The sequence below is a fragment of the Saccoglossus kowalevskii genome, chromosome 15 (genome assembly GCF_978046115.1).
Source record: "Saccoglossus kowalevskii chromosome 15, keSacKowa6.1, whole genome shotgun sequence".
NCBI lineage: Eukaryota > Metazoa > Hemichordata > Enteropneusta > Harrimaniidae > Saccoglossus > Saccoglossus kowalevskii.
The window spans coordinates 5,687,825-5,709,230 of NC_140655.1; the positions used below are offsets into that span (position 1 = coordinate 5,687,825).

Sequence of the window (21,406 nt, forward strand, 5' to 3'; positions counted from 1 at the left end):
TGAAGCCGCAGCTTTAATAGAAGCCGCAACCCTAACTGGAGACATTGTTTCTTGTTAAAATTGATAAGTTTTGATCACAGGGAAACCCTGCAATATAAGCCGCACCCCGAACTTCCACGTGCGCAATGGTCTATAGTGTTTTATTTCCTGCGATTGAGTGAGAATGATCTCAGTAGTAACACGAATGAAAACAATAACTTTTAGGTGACAACGGTAATTACGAGACAGTCTAATCCTGTACTAAAATGCAACAAATTAATGTTTCATTTCCTGTTACTCAGACTGCGTACAAGTGAGAACGATCTTAAGAAAACAATAACTTTATTCAAAACGTTTCCATAAATACCGGAGTAAAAGCAAGAATCTTTCATTCTGAGTTCAGTATATCTGTTCGCAACACTATTTATCGCTATCGCTATCGCTTACGTACCAATATTATTCACCACGTTTTCGTCAAAATGTCCGTTAGAAGAGCATCATGTGATGCCGATTTTAAACTGAAGGTCATCGGTATGGCGCTTGAGTTGAAGAACAACCCAAAGCAGCTGATCATTTCGGTGTAAATGAAAAACAAGTCCATAACTGGATTCGTTCTAAAAAAGAAGTATTCAACAGCAAACGCACCATGAGATAAATTAAAATGCCAATATCCCTTACCGCGGGGATTGGCATTAGTTTCAATTCTAACCTTGATTAAACAGTGATCAGAACTGTAACTTTCATCAATAGTTGCCGTGGTAACCTTCGACACAAATGAAAAAGGAATCAATATGTAATCTATGCTCCTTGCTTGCCCTACCTCATTTCCAGGTGTAATGTTGATTCAATTGATTACGCCAGATGTCATGAATATCCCACGCTAATAATAACTTGAGAATACTTTCCTGTGATCTTGGGTGATAACTGTCGTTTTTGATTATTCGCTAATCCATTGCAATTACATGACACTTTTTTATTTTATGAGACCCAAAAATCATGAAAACATAATGCAAATATTAAATGTACCTATATTATCCTGACATGAGGTTTTGTAAAGCTTGTTGCAACAATAAAATGATCAAATATGTACCCACTGCTAATAATGAAATAGACCTGCAGAAAACAAAAACGTGTATAAATTACATACCTGTAATGGACAATAAGGAAATTATAACACAAAACAAAAAACAAACAAAGTTTAAACAGATTATACCAACTTGACTGCACCTGACAGTCACCAACAAAAGGAAAAAAATCAATGGCGTACCCAACCTTTTTACTAACATTACGTGCCTAATAAGTACAAGCATGTGTTATTCCAACCCCGTCAATACTCCAGGTCTCACTTCTATAGAAGCTGTGAAAACAATATTAAATCCAAAATGGTATTACCATAAAATGTCTTAAATAACAAGCTTCAATACGTTTACTATTAAATTTTTCCATCATCAATAAACAAGGCCATTATCTTTTGCTGGAACTTGAATTTGAACACGTGCACCGTCTTTTTTAGCAGTGTAGTATGCCGGCAAAAATTTATTGGGTGCGTGCTTGCTGCAGCATTATCGACAAGTGTTCGTGTACAATTAACTTTGTGTCTTTCAATAAATTGATAACCGCGAATGATAACATCATTTTTCCTGACTATATCTATCCAATTCGACTTGCCCTGATATTCTATTGCAATGTTCTTTGTCCAGCATGCCACGTAGTGCTTAAATCTCAATTCCATAAATTTTCTTTTTGTGTGCATGACATCAATTTTACTCTTCAACTCATTAACTTCGTCAATGTTCAAATTTAGTTTCATAGTTATCGAAGATATGTCATTTGTTAATTCTGCTTTCACATCAGAAATTTGTTTTCCAGTTCTTGATATTGGTTGGTAAGAATACTTGCTAAAATCTTCAGTTCAGGTGATGAAAGCTCAGAAAATTTTAGGGTGGGTGGGTGGTAAGAATACAAATCTTGTTTATTCACCGGAAGTTAACACGCTGTCGTGTCATTGTTGTCGGCTGCAAGAGGCCTGTATCAGCGTATGGTCGAAGGGAGACAACTTGCAGTGTCTCCAATACGGAATGTTTGCGACTTTTTTCAGTGCAATCGTAAAATTTGAAGTGTTCGAAGTAATATGTAACGATTAACATGATTGGCTGGGTTTGTTCTGATGGGCCAATCAGTGGAGAGCTTTCGTTTTTCTTGTCACCAATGGCGCCATTTTATTGTTTCAATTGTTAGCTGCGCTGGATCGTTGTTTACAAGTTTCATGTTGCAATAATGGTGAAATTGGTTACAAAAAACAATGCGTCAGCCGTGCAAGAGATCAATAAAGACATTAGGAACAAATTTTGTTGGGCATGGCTTGACAAGGAAGTGACTTTGACTGTGCGAAGCAGGAAGGAAGATGAAGTGGTAACTGAAAAATTGAGTGACTTCATCGGCAAGTGCGAGGTTTTCGGAAAGGCGCAGTGTCTCTATTGTAACGATTTGATCAACTACGGTTCTCGGGTAAGAGTGGCTTTAACAGAACACGCGAGAAGAAAAAACTTTGCGAGAAGGTTGCCTTCAGATGAGTGAACTTTTCACTGGGATCCATTTTTAAGAAAAGTAACACATCCCCGCAACAAGATGTCAAACAGCCAGGCCAGCTGACATCGTTAATGAAAACTGGGAATATTAATTTGGGTTTGTCCGTCCATCCATACGTACGTACAACAAGCAGGTGTTGAGTGTCATTTAGCTGGTAAAATAATAAATCATCTTTTTGACTCCCATGTGCGAAGCACATAATGAGAGTCTTTGCAGTTAGTGTGTCTGTGTGTGTGTATGTGTGTGTACTTGGATTGTTATATGTTACGAGGACAAAAATACAGATATATATAGCAACTTCCGAGGACATACACACCTTCCGAGGACCTTTTTCATAGTCCTCGGAAAACATAATTTATATTAATAGTTAATTCGATTATTAATACGTTTTGCGTAGCTTAGGTTTAGTATCGGGGGAAGGTATGGTTCACGTTATATTAATATTAATATAATTGTACCATACCTTACCTCGATACTAAACCTAAGCTTCGCAAACATTTCTATGTTCAGTCACGGGATATTCAACTCTTGTTTAATTAAACTTAATTAAAATGCAATTCTCCATTGTATTGCATTGTAATTGAGTTTAATTAAACTCCAATTAAAACGCAACCCTATATAGGAACGCGTTTTAATCGAGTTCATATCGCAACTACTAGTATATGTGTCTGTGTATGTGTGTATGTGTGTCCGACTGTTCCACTGCTATCTCAAGAACCATACATCGGTTTTTGATGAAACTTGGTGCATAGATGCTCTGGGCCAATGCGCATATTTGATTAGGTTTTGGTAAAAATCCATGCTCGTTAATTACCTAATTTGCATGATAATTAGCTAATTTTTAGCTGTTCTATGACTGTTCCACTGATATCTAAAGAACCACTCATTGGATTATGATGAAACTTGGTACATAGATGCTCTGAACATATGCGCAGATTTGATTAGTTTTTGGTAAAAATCCGTGCATATTAATTACCTAATTTGCATGTTAATTAGCTGATTTTTAGCTGTTCCATGATTGTTCCACTGATATCTAAACAACCACTCATTGGATTTTGATGAAACTTGGTACATAGATGCTCTGAACATATGCGCAGATTTGATTAGTTTTTGGTAATAATCCGTGGATACTAATTACCTAATTTGCATAATGATTAGTCAATTTTCGTTCTTTCCACTGATATCTCAAGTACCAATTATCACATTTCAATGAAACTTGGTACATAGATGTCATATGACACTGCACAGACCTGATAGTTTTTATGGTAATATCAGTTCATATTAATTACCTAATTTGCATAATTAATTAATTTTCAGCATTTGATATAAGTACTAATCATCACATTTCAATGAAACTTGGTACATAGATGTCATATGACACTGCACAGACCTGATAGTTTTTATGGTAATATCAGTACATACTAATTACCTAATTTGCATAATTAATTAATTTTCAGCATTTGATATAAGTACTGATCATGACATTTCAATGAAACTTGGTACATAGATGTCATATGACACTGCACATACCTGATAGTTTTTATGGTAATATCAGTACATATTAATTACCTAATTTGCATAATTAATTAATTTTCAGCATTTGATATAAGTAGTGAGCATTACATTTCAATGAAACTTGGTACTTACATACTCAATGACTATGCAGAGATTGATTGTTTTTGATAAATATTTGTGCATATTAATCACCTAATTTGCATAATTAGTTAATTTTCAGCTTTTCCACGGGTATCTCAAGTACTAATCATCGCATTTCAATGAAACTTGGTACATAGATCCTTTAGGACTATGCAGAGACCTGATTAGTTTTAGGGTAAATAATTGTTCATATTAATTACCTAATTTGCATAATTAATATTCAGCTTTTCTACTGATATCTAAAGTACTAATCATCACATTTCAATGAATCTAGAATAATGCAGACCCAATTAGTTTCCGGTAAATATTTGTGCATATTAATCACCTAATTTGCATAATTAACCAACTTTCACACTGATATCTCAGGTACTATACATCAAATATCAATGAATGTACATGGATGCTGTAGGACAATAGACAGACCTGAATAATTGTGGGTTAAAATCTGTACATATTAATTATCTAATTTGCATAATTAACCAATTTTAAGCTTTCACACTGATATCTAAAGTACTAATTATTCCATTTCAATGAAACTTCGTACAAAGATGCTCTAGGACAATGTACAAACCTAATTAGTTTGGGGTAAAAATCTGTTCATATTAATTCCCTAATAAGCATAATAATTCATAATTTTTTGGTTCTAATCACATTTCAATTAAACTTGGAGACATAGATTTTCTGTTACATTGCGCAGACCTCATTAGTTTTACACTCAAATCTGGTCATATTAATTTTCTGATTTGCATAATTAGTTTTCAGCTAAGTAATTTCGAATTATATTTAATGTGTCTCCAATACTCTCAGCACATGGGAGTTCTTTCTAAGCTTTCTTTGATTTATGCTGTTAGTTTCACCTTCTTTCAAATCATTGAAAAAGCTTGTTGAGATTTGCGACAATTGCGGTGTATTTATGCCAGGGCAAATTTGATTTTACGAAAATTTATAAGAAGTTCAGATTACGTTAAGTGTATGTTATTTAGAACGTATTTATACAGTATATATTGTTTGAATGTTTGGTGTCATTATCATACACAAATTGTGAATACAGTGCGAGTGGCTTATAATAACGCTTTAAGATCTTTAGCCCTAAACGGTTAGCATCGCCAGTGGTAATAATGTGAATAGAAATATTTTGAACTTTGAATCTCTTCAGCGCAAGGAATTATATAACTTCAGTCTTTTCTTATCCGAATTTTGGACTAATTTTAATCTAAGTTGTATTTATTAGTGTTGGTGTTTGTGTCAGCAAAATTTGCTCATCAAAATGCAGGAAATAGTGTTTCAGAGTCTAGATTTCAGAATTCAAAACTTTATGACATCCAAGTGTATTTGAAACCATATACATTTACGTCCTTTCTAATAACCTCAATTGAAGTGTTTAGTTCTTTTTTTAGATATTCAATAGCAGATGAAAACTTAAAAATATTTGACAGCCAGTTTTTACATTGACCTGATGTACTAGACTGGCAAAGTCGGGACTTATTTTATGTTTTACAAAAAGAAATAATTAATTGTTTTAAGTCCATTTAGCGTGATCGCGAAAACTAATGTGACCGAGAAGAAATCTATTTTATTTATTTTACTCAAAAATGTAATTACCAAACAAATAAAATCCTGAAAGACACCTGCCTTACTACTGTTGCAATGAATTATGATTGTACATTGAAATAATGGATAACTTTCATTTACTGTGTTATTGGTGGTGATCAAATACAGTTAAATTACAAGTATGAACTAATATGTTAGGTCTGCTAAACTTTGTTTGTAATATTATTCCTATACATGGTTATATAATGTATACATAACATGCTCATATTACAGTTTAACTGGACTGCATTACATTATGTTGCACGTTATGGTTATACAGATATACCAGAAGTGTTGATTTTGGCAGACGCGAATGTGAATGCTACCGATGATGTGAGTATAATTTTTATATTGTCATAGCTTTAATTGTCAAATCATCTCTCACCCCCTATTATGGCTTACAGGCCTGGTACCAATATTAAAAATAAATTGATTCGTACAGCATTGGCGGACTCGAATCAGCAGCCTGGTATGTAGTTGAGGTAAATGTTATACATGCCCATTTGTTGTGTGTTGTCCCACCATAAAATGCCCTTTAAAAACTATACACATTAAAGATTCGTTTACGTTTACTTCATCCAACATAATTTACTGTATTAGGTGTAAAAGATGTAATATGCTGTACTTTGGTGAGACTAAAAGACGATTGGGTGATTGTTTTGTTGAACATTTGCGTACTGTTAAAAACAACAAGATCGCATATGCAGTGGCTAAGCATTTTTGTACACAGCCCCATGATGGTGTCTCTGATATGATTGTTAATGGTATTTAACATATAAATGACAGGGATTCCTCTCGGCTCAGGTGTAAGCAATCATTAATATTCAAAATTGGTATACTCAGTCCAGCTAACATTAATTGTCAATTCACCTCATTTCCTTTGCCTTGATTTGCTCTTTATTGTGTTTTCATGCTTTATAGTGAGGTGTTTTTCTGTCCTGTGTCCACTTGCTGAGAAAGGGTTGAACCCGAAACATCTTTTTTTTATTCTTCATACTAGTGATTTTTTACTTCTGTGTGCGAAGCACAAAAAGGGAGTCTTTGCAGTTAGTGTGTCTGTCTGTGTGTCTGTGTGTGTGTGTGTGTGTGTCTGTTCCACTGATATCTCAAGAACCATACATTGATTTTTGATGAAACTTGGTGCATAGATGCTCTGGGTCAATGCGCAGATTTGATTAGGTTTTGGTAAAAATCAATGCATATTAATTACCTAATTTGCATGATAATTAGCTGATTTTTAGCTGTTCCATGATTGTGCCACTGATATCTAAACAACCACTCATTGGATTTTGATGAAACTTGGCACATAGATGTTCTGAACTAATACGCAGATTTGATTAGTTTGGGGTAAAAATCTGTGCAATATTAATTACCTTATTTGCATTATGATTAATCAATTTTTGGCTTTTCCACTGATATCTCAAGTACTAATCATCACATTTCAATAAAACTTGGTACATAAATATCATAGGACACTGCACAGACCTGATAGTTTTTAGTGTAATATCAGTACATATTAATTACCTAATTTGCATAATTAATTAATTTTCAGCTTTTGATATTTCAAGTTGTAATCATCACATTTCAATGAAACTTGGTACATAGATGTCATATGACACTGCACAGACCTGTTAGTTTTTAGGGTAATATCAGTACATATTAATTACCTAATTTGCATAATTAATTAATTTTCAGCTTTCGATATTTCAAGTAGTACTCATCACATATCAATGAAACTTGGTACATAGTTACTTAAGGACTGTGCAGAGACCTGATTAGTTTTGGGGTAAATATTTGTGCATATTAATCACCTTATTAGCATAATTAGTTATTTTTCAGCTTTTCGTCTGATAACTCAAGTACTGATCATCATATTTCAATGAGACTTGCTACATAGATCCTCTAGGACTATGCAGAGACCTGATTAGTTTTAGGGTAAATAATTGTGGATATTAATTACCTAATTCGCATAATTAGTTATTTTTTTCTATGAATGTTCCACTGATATATAAAGAACCACTAATTGGATTTTAATGAAACTTTTATAGAGTATTCATCATCACATTTCAATGAACCTAGGACTATGCAGAGACCCAATTAGTTTTTGGTAAATATTTATGCTTATTAATCACCTAATTAAAATAATTAATTAACACTGATATCTCAATTACTGATCATCACATTTGAATAAAATTTGGTACATAAATGCTCTAGAACAATAGACAGGCCTGATTAATTTTGGGTTGAAATTTGTTCATATTAATTCTCTAATAATAATTCATAGTTTTTTTGTTCTAATCACATTTCAATGAAACTTGGGACATAGATATGACATTACGCAGGCCTTATTAGTTTTACACACAAATCTGTTCATATCAGTTACCTTATTTACATTTTAAGCTATTCCATCAATATCTCAAGTACAAGTAATTTTTAATTAATTTTTAATGTGTCTCCAATACTCTCACCACACAGGAGTTCTTTCTAAGCTTTCTTTGATTCTTACTTCTATGCATATAAATAATAATAACGCCTGAAAACCTGTAGTGCATTTTCTTTTATAGCTGCTAAATTCAAAATGATGTAATATTTGATGGGGCAATACAAAATGACATTCATTGTATTTGTTTTCCAGTCACAACATACTCCACTACATCTAGCTGCACAAAATGGCCAAACAGCTACAGTAGATCTATTATTGAAAAGTAGTGCCAATGTCAATGCTGTTGACTATGTAAGTATACTGATGGTGTTGTTGGTACATGTATGGATGTGTGTGTGTGTTGTGAATGCAATGTCAAAGGTCACCACTTAGTTGCACATAAAAAATAGTGCTCTTACGTATGATTTTGTGATATAGATAACAAATACATTCTATAATCCACAAGGCAGGTATATGCCCCCCTCTATCACCCAAATCCAGGAATTTGAATGTAACCCAGACAGCCTGTCCCCTCCACCATTCAACCCAACCCACCCAATAAAATCTCCACTCTCCATGGATTTAAAACTTGGTTTTATGTGTTATTTTAATATCCCATGATTTCACCGACCCTGTGGACAAGCACGTTTATAATAATAATAAACTTTATTCATATTGTATCTTTTATAAGATCTTGGGTTAAATTGCAATAAAGTGGGGATGAAATAAGAAAAAAAATATATATTAAATAAATAAAAAATACAACTGTTTTTATTTTATTTTTATTTTAATAAAAAAAAAAACAGTACTGAAGATCAATATATAATACACTAAATATAGTTTTTGATGATAACAGGAAAATCTTGCAGATATGCCTTGTTATTAATAATTTCATGTTACCATTTTTAGCTCCGCTGTCGACTTTGTCGAGCGGAGCTTAACATATGAGTGATTGTCCGTTGTCCGTGTCAATGTTTTACTTTTTCGACTTCTTCTTGAAAACTTAACAGGTCACATGAAAATGCTCTGTCATATATTTATTGCTGTAAACCAATAGAACATTTGTACTTCTAAGGATGCAATAAAGTTATTAATATTATTACAGTCGAAGTTTTCTGATTACATGTATTGACGAAGTATTTTTATCAACGCAATGCGGAAGTGTATTACCGCAATGTTAAAATGCTATCTGTTAACACTGATTTCGACAAAAAACGGTGACTTTTTTCCCTAAAAGCTGTTGATTCGCAATTTTCGAAAGGTAAACTGAGGGTGAGGGAAGTATTTAAACCCTTCATGGCCGCCAACAAGTCATGTCGAAGAATAGTTTGCTCGTTCACACCCCATTCACGATAGTCTCAATGGACAAGATTATTCGGAAAAGTAAAACGATGATAGTAACCAGGTTTCACGACTTGACGATCACATTTTTGCCGTTTGGAAAACTACTACTCAAAAGAAATATGGATTATTTCAGTATTGCAACATTGGGGTTGATCCTGAGTAAATAACAGAATAGAAAACGTGCGAACTATGTATGTTCGCCCGCCGTGCACTCTGAAATTAATGCTAGTTTTCTCGTAAAGCTGGAACCAAACTACCGTACTAACCATGATTTTTGTGCAATGAAATACACTTTTTAAGTGCATATTTAATAAATGGATATCTTCACTTATCTAATTTTGATGATTATTTTCGGTGAAAAGTGATATTTTTGAATTCTTGTTGAAAACAGCAAGTCCTGTAGCTTTGATACTATACATATTGTTCATTTTGAAATGATATCTTCAGTTCTTTAATTGCAATGTGCAATGCTAACAGCCGAGCTACATGTATCTCAGTCGACAGGCTGCTTGTTTTGAGTCAGTGTTTTAGCTGGTTTATAACATTTTAATACAATTTGCAGTTTAGCAGAAAAAGCTTTTCATCTTTTCATCAATTTCGTCTAGGTCAAACACAGGGCATTTTCTTTTGCATGTATCTGTTTTATTGTAGCGACCCTATTTGTAGAACATGGGCACTAATTCTTAGTTTTGTTAGTGCTGATCTTATTGCTGAAAGATATACTCCTCATATGAACAGTCATATTTTAACTTTCTGTATGTGTTGTCATCCTGCATTTATTCTTGACTGTTAATTTTGACGATACAAAATGACAGAACATTTACTGTCTCTGTCCTGAGTCAATGTCAATGAATTCAGTATCCTCATTGCAACATGTAGCATCTTCAGTGTCCACCCTTGGAAAGCTGCATTTTCTCTATGTTATTGTGATATTTGGTTTTTGGACTTATGACAGTTAATTATTATAATAATTCTTTCATTGTATTTGTTTTGCAGGGACAATTGACTCCACTACATTATGCTGCAATGATTGGCCAAACAGCTACAGTAGATCTATTATTGAAAAGTAGCGCTATTGTCAATGCTGTTGACTATGTAAGTATACTGATGGTGTTGTAGGTACATGTATGGATATGAATAATGTGTATGTGTGTGTGTGTGTGTGTGTGTGTGTGTGTGTGTGTGTGTGTGGGTGCGGGTGCGCGTGTTCTGAATTTAAGTCAAATTTGCGAAGCTTAAGCCAGACTTTTTTTATTCCTTGTTTCTCGAGTCTTTATGAGGCAATTTTTTTGAGGAGGGCAGAAAAAAAATAAAATTAATTCTTTTTTCCATTAGATTTGTGTGATTCTCAAAGAATTGTAAGTGAGATCATTGATCAGAGAGAAGAAATGAAATACAATTTATTCCATGTATAACCTTGTTTCTCATCTGCGCAAGACTCCGGTACTTCGATCATAATATTCCCCTGAAAATGCAACTTGGGTTTGTTATGCGGCGGGCTTAAAAAAAAATTAAAATAAAAATAAGTTTTTTTAGCAATTTTTTGTACTTAAAAGTCGGCGGGCGCAAGAAATTATGCTGAAATAAAATTTTATTAGTCCCCGTTCGGACGAAGTCCGAAAACGGGGACTTATAATTCGGTCTCCGTCCGTCCGTGTGTCCGTGCGTCCGTGCGTCTGTGCGTCCGTGCGTCCGTCCGCAGTTATATCTCAGAATCCCTTGGACCGATTCCGTTCATTCTAGTACTAGTACTAGTACTAGTACTTTATGTGGGACATATGCACATGCAGTGGTTTAGCGATTTGATTCAAAATGGCCGACTGGCAGCCATCTTGTTTTTTGAAAATGCTGTATTTTGGACATGCTTTGTCAGTTTTCATTCAAACTTGGTACATAGATTATACATGTTAGGATACATGTCCATGATGATTTATTTCACAATTGGATCAAAGATGGCCGACTGGCAGCCATCTTGTTTTTTGAAAATGTAATATTTTGGACATGCTTTGTCAGTTTTCATTCAAATTTAGTACATAGATCATACATGTTAGGATACATGTCCCCGACCGTCCGTGAGTTCCTGAGTCTGTCTGTCCGTCCGACCGTCCGTGTGTCCGTGCGTCAGTCTGTCCGTCATATTTTAGAATCCTGTGGACCGATTCCGTTCATTCTTTGTATGTGCCTAGTACCTTATGTGGGACATATGCACATGCAGTAGTTTAGCGATTCGATTCAAAATGGCCGACTGGCAGCCATCTTGTTTTTTGAAAATGTTGTATTTTGGACATGCTTTGTCAGTTGTCATTCAAACTTGGTACATAGATTATACATGTTAGGATACATGTCCATGACGATTTATTTCACAATTGGATCAAAGATGGTCGACTGGCAGGCATCTTGTTTTTGTTTTTTTATGCGGTATCTTGGACGTGCTCTGTCAGTTTTCATTCAAATTTGGCACATACATGTACTTTATACATGTTAGGATGCATGTCCATGACAATTTGTTTCAAAATCTGGTCAAGGATAGCCGATTGACAGCCATCTGACTTTTTGGCCTTACTACTATATTTCCACAATTTATGTACCATTTTCATTCGTATTTGGCACATCATACATATCAGTGTGTTTCATAATCAGATCAAAGATGGCCGAATAACGACTGTTTTTATTTTGGCCATATTACTATGACACGAAACACGTGTTTTGATGTAAATAAACAATCTGTTGTATACGCCACTTGGAACTCAAGTTTCAAGGACACACTCGCGACAACCCCTCCGCTTTAATATGACGAGCACAAAGAGAACTTAACGGGGATAATAAAAGTCTGGCCTTAGGTTTAGTAAAGGGGGAAGGTATATGGTTCAATTTATATTAATATACCATACCTTCCCCCGTTACTAAACCTAAGCTTCGCAAACATTTCTATGTTCAGTCACAGGATATTCAACTTTTATTTAATTAAACTCCAATTAAAACGCAACCCTAAGTAGGAACACGTTTTAATAGTTAATTCAACTATATTAAAAGTTAATCCGATGTGTGTCGTTAGAACTACGGTAAGACTTGTATGTGTGTGTGTGTGAACCATACATCAAGAACCACACAGTACATCAGTTTTTTATGAAACTTGGTGCACAGATGTTCTGGGCTAATGCGCAGATTTGATTAGGTTTTGGTAAAAACCCATGCTTATTAATCATCTAATTTGCATGATAATTAGCTAATTTTTATCTGTTCTATGACTGTTCCACTCATTGGATTTTGATAGATACTCTGAACTAATGTGCAGATTTGATTTGATTTTTTGATTGTGTAAAAATCCATGCATATTAATTACATTATTGCATAATGAGTATACAATTTTTGGCTTTTCTACTGATGTCTCATTTCAATGTAACTTGGTACATAGTTACTTAATATTTGTGCGTATTAATTACCTAATTTGCATAATTAATTAATTTTCAGCTTTTCCACTGATGTCAAGAGTACTAATCGTCACATTTCAATGAACCAATTGACCAATCAGGCACAATCTTGTAATTGAAGTAGCTTTTTTTGCTGCACATAAACAGGAGACACACAACATCTACTATGCAGCATGTGCATTATACGAACCCAGGACGTGTACCATCTGTGCATCTCGAATGGCTACACAAATCTGCACACTATTGGAAACTCAGTCAGGGAAATTCTTATGTTATAAAGACTGTAGTATAGTTAATTTTGGAATTATCTCTAAAGAAATGAATGACAGTGTGCAATATCCTTTCAAGTTCTTACATAATGTACCTGTATTTCAATAAAGTCTCATTATTACTGAATGTGAGTGTTATGACTATCCAAAATGGAATAAGCAAATTAAAAAACTCAAACTGTACCAGCTAAATATGTTTGGGACAACAAGACAGAATGGAATGCTTTGTTACGGTATCCATGATTGGCTGAAAGTCAGCTGATTGGGCCATGACCTAGGTCACAACACTGTATTTGGCAATGTTACCAATAGTTGCTTGTGCAAGCCTCTGATTACAATGTAAATCACTAAGATAATGAAATAATGTTTTCATTTCATTTCATTTCCAGGACCATTACACCCCATTACATCTCGCTGCCTATTATGGATACACACCTATAGTGGAGAAGTTACTACATACAGGTGCTAATGTGAATGCTGTCAATAAAGTGAGTGTGTTATCAATACAAGTGTAGTATATCAGTGTGTATACATGAGCTATACCAACTCACTCGCATTCATATTCTAGATTTTTTGTGAAAAGGTGTTTATTTTTGAGACTTCATATTTTCATATAACCTGATCTTGGCGCTTATCGATGGATTTTATTCTAACGGCTGACTGGTGGCCATTTTGTTTGAATGAATGCGCTTCTAGAGCAATATCTCTGTCATGCTTTGACTGATTATTAGTCCTCGTTTAGGCGAAGCCTGAAAGGGGAGTACTAGTTTTACTTTCTTTCTAATTTTCAAGTTATCTCTCACATTTTCTCAGAGACTCTGCAGCAGCTAGATGTCAATGAAACTTGATGAACAAGTCTGTGTTACATATGCATGTCATTTTTTTTCCAGATCTGAAAATCCTAAGTGGGTCTTTTTCAAGATTTTCATCGATCGGTAGTGTATTCGATCGGTAGTGTATACTTTTCAGAACTCAGAACCAACTTTGCAGAACCTCAGAACTCAATTTCAAAATAGCTTCCTTATCATCGGAAGTCATCCTTTTGGTTATTATTAATATGACCACACCCTAACCAAAACATTTGTAAATTAGCTAAATCCAGTTATTTCCTTTGATCTCAGCAACCATTGAGCTGATTTCATTCATATTTTGTAGGATTACACCTTGACACGAGTAGATGTGCTTCTGACAGTAATGGCCATGCCCTCCCAAAAATATGCAAATTAGATCAATGCAGTTATTTGCTCTTATCCCAGGAACCATTGGACCAATTTTGTTCATACTTAGTAGAATTACACCTTGACACGAGTAGATGTGCTTTTGACAATAATGACCACACCCTCCTAAAATATGCAAATTAGATCAATGCAGTTATTTGCTGGTAGTCCAGGCGATGGGTGCGAAAATTGCTCAGATGATGATAAAAGCATGAAACTTAGCACACATGTATGTCACATCATTCTAAACATTTTGAGAGGTGGAGCCAATGCAAACTGTAAATAACATAGCAATGGTTGCTAAGCAACATATTCCCCATAGCAACCGACATGAAGATACCTGCATGCATATGATATGTATGCCACCAACATAGAAGGCCCTGCAGAGAGTTTCAACATGTGGTGCACACGTCGGAAGACTGACAGTCCACAATTCCTGTACTGGTACACAAACCTTGAGTTGGAACTGCTTGCCTTGGCATTTGTGCGTTCATTGCGTACTGGTGACTTCGATTTGTACAAAGATACACTGACTAAATTGACATCTTGGTTCTTCAGTCTCAACCACACCCATTACGCCCGCTGGATGTCAGTTCACGTGAGAAATATGTGTAGTCTGGATGACATCCATCCTGATGTTGCCCGAGAATTTTGGCATGGCAAGTTCGTCATGGCCAAGTCCTTGAGAAAATTCTCCCTCATCGCAATTGATCATAGCCATGAGCAAAATAATGGTGTGATGAAGGGTGAAGGGGGAGTCATTGGACTGACACAAGATGCCGATGCTCTTTTACGATGGGCAGTAGCAGGACCAGAACTTGCCCGTGTCATATCTGAATTGGAGTCATCCATGGTAGGGAAACGAGAGAGTCCCAGCCAGAGAAACCACCATGAGCAAACTGATGCTACCCAGAAGAAATTTGCTACACAGGTCGATACACTGGTCAGAATAATTGAGGGTATGGGGAGTCCGTTTGAAGAAGAAAGCCAAGATCTTCTGAGACTGCATTCAAAGGTCATCATGGACAAGCAGTCAATCGAGTGCCTCACTACAATACAACCAAAGGGTCAAGAACAGTATGGAACATTTGTAGACGAGCGTCTCCGGGCTAACATCAAACCAATAACAGCATGCAACCATCACCAGAAACAAAGTAGTACTGTTCAACGAGCAAGCACACAAGTCAAAGAAAGCAGGGACACATGTCAATCTTCTCAAAAGCGAATCATCCCTTTTGCAAGACTGTATGTTGCATGTCAGACAAGAGATGGTGATTTGGACAATTTCTTCAGCCATGAAAATCATCAATTTCCACCATCCCTTTCTTCATATGGACAATTACGTTTGGAAAAAAAGTCAGATCTCATTGGCTGTCTTGAACAACATATCCAGTCTCCATGTAATTCAAGGCCAGATACGGATGTGAGCATCATGGATGGTGCTGTCCTCGTGAACATCCTTAGACCTGGAGGATGCAAGACATTTGGCGACTACGCTGCAAATGTGTTTGTTCCACACATCACAAGAGAACAGAACAAGGCTCAACGAGTAGATATTGTGTGGGATCAATACTTTGACAACAGTCTAAAAGCACAGACCAGGGAAAAGCGTACTATGGGTTCTAGTCAACGTAGGCGTGTTGAAGTGTCAAGCCCCATACCGAAGAACTGGCAGCAGTTTCTCTGAGTGAATAGCAACAAGATAGAATTGTTCAAACTTCTTAACAATGAACTAATATCAAGTGCATCAGCAGAGAACCCTCTTGTTGTCACTGATGCTAATGTATACCTGCACAAGACACATCCAGCATTACTCCCTGCAATCATGAAGAAGCAGATTTCAGAATCATGATACATGTTGCTGATGCTGTCAGACAGGGCTTTCACAAGATCCTTGTTCGGACAGTAGACACCGATGTAGTTGTTTTAGCAGTAGCGACTGTCCAGCAGCTAGGAAGGATAGACCTCTGGATTGCATTTGGAAGTGGCAACAACTTTCACTACATCCCAGCACATGAGATAAATGCCTCCCTTGGCCCACACAAATCTTTGGTACTTCCGGTGTTCCATGCTTTCACGGGCTGCGAAACTGTGTCCCAATTTGCCCAAGTTGGAAAGAAGACTGCATGGAAAGTGTGGGAGCCGCATGACGAACTCACTGGAGCCTTCTATGAACTGCACAGTTCACCAGAACAAATATCTGAAGAGACCGAGGCTTCACTAGAGTACTTCACCATTCTTCTCTATGACAGGACAGCAACAAGTATCTCCATCAACGTAGTCTGAAAGCTTCTATTCACACGAAAAGGACTTCAGATGTCATCCCTTCCTCCTACCAAGGTGGCCTTACAGCAACATATCAGAAGGGAAGCATTGCAAGGTGGGCACTATTGGGGACGTACTACTATACCATATCGCCAGTTGCCTTCCCCTTCTGAGTGGGGATGGACTTGCCAAGAACAGTGGAGGCCCCTTTGGACAAACATACCAGAAGCAAGAGTATCCTGCCCAGAGTTGCTGAGCAGATGTAGAGACTGCAAATGTGTAGGAGCGCACTTAAAATGCACCGTTTATTGTACATGCACAGGAGATTGTGACAATTCCTGAAACTATGATTAATGACTTGAGAATGTTCATTGTGAGAATACATATTTTTGAAACAATCCATCTGACCAAAATTAGTTGGTTGCTTTCATGAATGTATTGCCTAACAACATTGTTTCAATTTGATGTACATGCAGTAAAAGACCATGGCTTTCTGATTCCGGTAAATAGGCCATGGATTGTTCTATGTGTTGCTATGGTAAACAGGTTACTTGGCAACTAAATATGTTTTTATCTGTCAATTAACATTAATGAGAATCTGTAAAGATTATTATAATATATCAAAAAATGTCTCTTCTGTAACGTTATAGGCAGTAACAAGTTGAAACATGATTTACAAAGAGACAATTAAGATATAAATAGACAGTTGGCATGGATCATCCGCTGCCTAGCAACAACCAAATTCTGTTTTTGTTTAATTTTGATACTTGTAGTGGCTTTAGAACATGAATTTAGATTGTTGTGATGCAAAAACACATAACATTATTCTTTTGGAATGGATTAGATATGCTTAAACGGCTCGTTGCTAGGATCAATCGGTTTCCTTGGCAACCGTTGCTAAGAAACATGGTGTATCTATGGGCTCCACCTTTGAAAATATTCAGTATAGGCTCAAGTATAATTGTGCCAAGTTTCATGCTTTTATCATTTACTGAGCAATTCAAGCTGTATTTTGCACCAATCGCCTAGACTATGGTACAAATGTATCTACCACCACCGTGTCGATATTTGGCATGATTACAAATTGACACAAGTAGATTTGCTTCTGACAGTAATGACCACACGCTCCCAAAATATGCAAATTTGATCAATGCAGTTATTTGCTGCTATCTCTACCACCACCATGGTGTTGATTTTCTTCATATTTGGTATGATTACACCTTGTTCAAAATGAGTAGATGTGCTTTTGGCAGTAATGACCACGGCCTCTCAAAAATATGCAAATTAGATCAATGCAGTTATTTGCTGCTATCTTCACCACCATGGGGTTGATTTTATTCATATTTGGTATGATGAAAACCGGGACTTATAATTCGGTCTCCGTCCGTCCGTGCATCTGTCCGGAGTCATATCTCAGAATCCCTTGGACCGATTCCGTTCATTTTTTGCATGTGCCTAGTACTTTATGTGGGACATATGCACATGCAGTGGTTTAGCGATTCGATTCAAAATGGCCGACTGGCAGCCATCTTGTTTTTTGAAAATGTTGTATTTTGGACATAGGATACATGTCCATGATGATTTATTTCGCAATTGGATCAAAGATGGTCGACTGGCAAGCATCTTTTTTTTATGATTTAATGATTCATGTCACATGTAATAATAAAAATTCTATTGATGTCTGGGGATACATCAATAAACATTCTTTCCAATTACAAAAAATATAGATGGTGTGCATCAATTGCATTGTTACACTATCCATGATTGGCTGAAAGTCAGCTGATTGGGACGTGACCCTGGTCACAACGCTGTATTTGACAATGTTACCAATAGTTACCTGTGCAAGCCTCTGATTACAATGTAAATCACTAAGTTAATGAAATAATGTTTTCATTTGATTTCTTTTCCAGGACCAGAATACTCCATTACATCTCGCTGCCTTTAATGGATGCATACCTATAGTGGAGAAGTTACTACATACAGGTGCTAATGTGAATGCTGTCAATGAAGTGAGTGTGTTATCGATGCAGGTATACCGTACTTTCCCGAGTATAAGCCCAGGGGCCTGAACATGTGAAATCGGAAAAAATAAGAGGTGGGCTTATACTCGAGGACCACCTCAGAAAAAATAATTTTTTCGTGCGTTTAACTGTAACCATCTTCCCAGCCTCGGAGAAATATTACGTTTTGAGAAAAAACAAAGATGCGAAACGAGTCGTCATTGATTTCAAATATGAACAAAAAACAAAAATTTTATTACAATACGGTTCACATACCATCTGAATTTACGGTGCAAAAATGGAGGTATGTATAGGGGTCTAAAAACTAACTCTGCAACGCGATTGTGTGGCTCGCCGAATGTCGATTATTGCACTCTGCGACAGGATCGCAGTGCCACTCTGTGAAGAGCACGATTCCCATTGGTTGGTTGGTCAAAAAGCGCGAATCTCAATGGTCGATCGATGTACACAGCATGCCTTATAGAAATGTTCAGTTTTAAATGGTTATTTCGCCAACTGCACGCGAACTACGGTAAACAAATATTTACCGACGACATGCCGCACAGTTCGGTAATCAGCAAGTATTTAACATTGGTTTATTAACATATATAACATCCCCCGGACGTTGGTGTTGGCTGCCTTATTACGGTGTAACATCAGGGAGCTGGTAATATTAACGCCATCTTGAAGTTGTAAGGCTTCGTCCGCAACTATGCTCATTAGCATAGGCGGCAGCTTTAAAGCGAGTAGAGCGCGAAGTACGTTTCACATGATGTTACGTTCTTTTTTTTCATTAGCAAGTATCATTTGTTATGACTATATTCATCTCTTTGAATTCCCAAATAAAGCGTGTAGCAGGTCAAGCTGTTTCTATGCAATCAATATCGTTTCATTAAAAATATTAAGAGAGAAAAAACTTAAAGCTGTGTGAATGAATTGAAACTACTGCTGAAGATAGAAAACTAAAACGGCAGTGTCAATGGAAAATTAGATGGGTTCATGCTCTCTGCTTAAATGGAAATGACGTCTTTGTTTATTTGGCCGATGTCGACGAGCAACAGATTTCCTGTACTCACTTTCTCGCCGGATCACCTGCCGCAACGGTATCACGTATCACGTCATCGGTTAAGTAGTTGAAAACTTTTTCGTGTTGATACGAATATTTCAGCCTAATCGTCCCTTTTGAACCACTCGCGAGTTTGGTCATAATATGACCTAGACGTGCTTGCAATCTGTTGCGATTCCGATGAAAAATTCTTGAAAAATAAATATAAATTGCGCAAACAAGGGGTGAACACGAAAGTCCTGTAACAGGCAAGTCTAAATTAGTAAATATGACCCTGAGTTGCAAATTTGTCTTTGCCTCGTCTGTCATTGGCGTCTTTGCTTTCTTTTTTTTTCATCGTCATTGTGTTAGTAAGATGGTGTTATTATAATAGAATATAGACTTAGAAAACTATTTCTCAGATGAAGTCTTGACTGATAATAATGCTGACAATGGACGTTAGATAAATATGCATTGTTTGCAACAGAAAGCTTGTCACCCTTTCTATCAGAATCATCAACCGATTACCGGTAGTATACCATTAAAAGTCCTAATATATCGCGGTTTATATTACAATGTATCAATTTAAAAATTGGGATCAAAAGCTCAAGTTCGGGGTGCGGTTTCTATTACGTACATATTGCAATCACTAAATGGGCGTGGTCATTTTTTGTCCACAACACATGCACAAAACAAACAATACACCGTACAATCTCTTGAATAGGCGTCAGGGAAGAGTGAGAGACCTTATTTTGGTTCTAAAATAGGCGTTACGAAATGTTGAAAAATTACAGTCAATCAAAAAAACTGTACACATGATAAAAAAAATACTCACTATATTTAATGTCATATGCATTTTTTTTTTAATTTTCTTGTTACCGAAAGTGTATTCTAACAGAAGTTTCAAGTAAAAACAAACACGAATGCACTGCTTAGTAGCAAATGATCACGGAACGGTAGCGCAATCCGGCCATGCTGTGGTTCACAAGTGAATAACTTACTTGTTTTCAAAGTGTTTAAATTGGCAAAGATTATTCATTAGTGATTACAATAACGCACGAAAAATAAATTCGTTGAATTGTTATGAAAAACAGTAAACGAATGATTTCAGTCACATGTAAACGGTCGATAAGATATCCGCCATGTCTTTGAATGCACACATGACATTTTATTGACCGAATAGGTCATGTCGCTAATTAACCAATCAAAATGCTGGATGGTGCCCATGTGTCTAAATTACATAACACATTTAAATATGTTAATGAATGTTCAGCGACCTCATGGTGAACACGAAAGAGATTTACTGATAATGTAGTGCGATGTCTTGGCTTTGATTTCTATGGGAAAATGGCATGATTTTTTTTTTAAATTATTTGTTTTCGAAAGATAAACTGACCATTGAAGAAGAATTTAACACTTTTACGGTGATAACAGCTCATTGTCGAAAACTTACGAAACAGACGTATTCAGAGTATTGACAGAGGTTGCTGCCAGAACAAAAGCAGTTTCATTACGTGTCTGACATCCTATCACCGCTGAACAATAAAGAGGTGTGACTATTTTTAGGCACGTTGTCGAAACAAATGAATAGGATTAGGA

The 21,406-nt window shown here is 36.1% G+C and overlaps 1 protein-coding gene across 1 annotated transcript in view; it reads left to right on the plus strand.

Annotated features, from left to right (window-relative positions):
* The first annotated feature begins 2,256 nt into the window (after positions 1-2,256).
* Positions 2,257-21,406, plus strand: part of LOC102806607 (uncharacterized) — a 28,772-nt gene continuing 9,622 nt past the window's right edge. Inside the window, exons 1-6 of the mRNA XM_085490797.1 lie at positions 2,257-2,487; positions 6,049-6,147; positions 8,450-8,548; positions 10,577-10,675; positions 13,670-13,768; positions 18,673-18,771. Of these exons, the coding sequence (XP_085346923.1) occupies positions 2,257-2,487; positions 6,049-6,147; positions 8,450-8,548; positions 10,577-10,675; positions 13,670-13,768; positions 18,673-18,771 (726 nt within the window). The remainder of the gene's footprint in view (positions 2,488-6,048; positions 6,148-8,449; positions 8,549-10,576; positions 10,676-13,669; positions 13,769-18,672; positions 18,772-21,406) is intronic.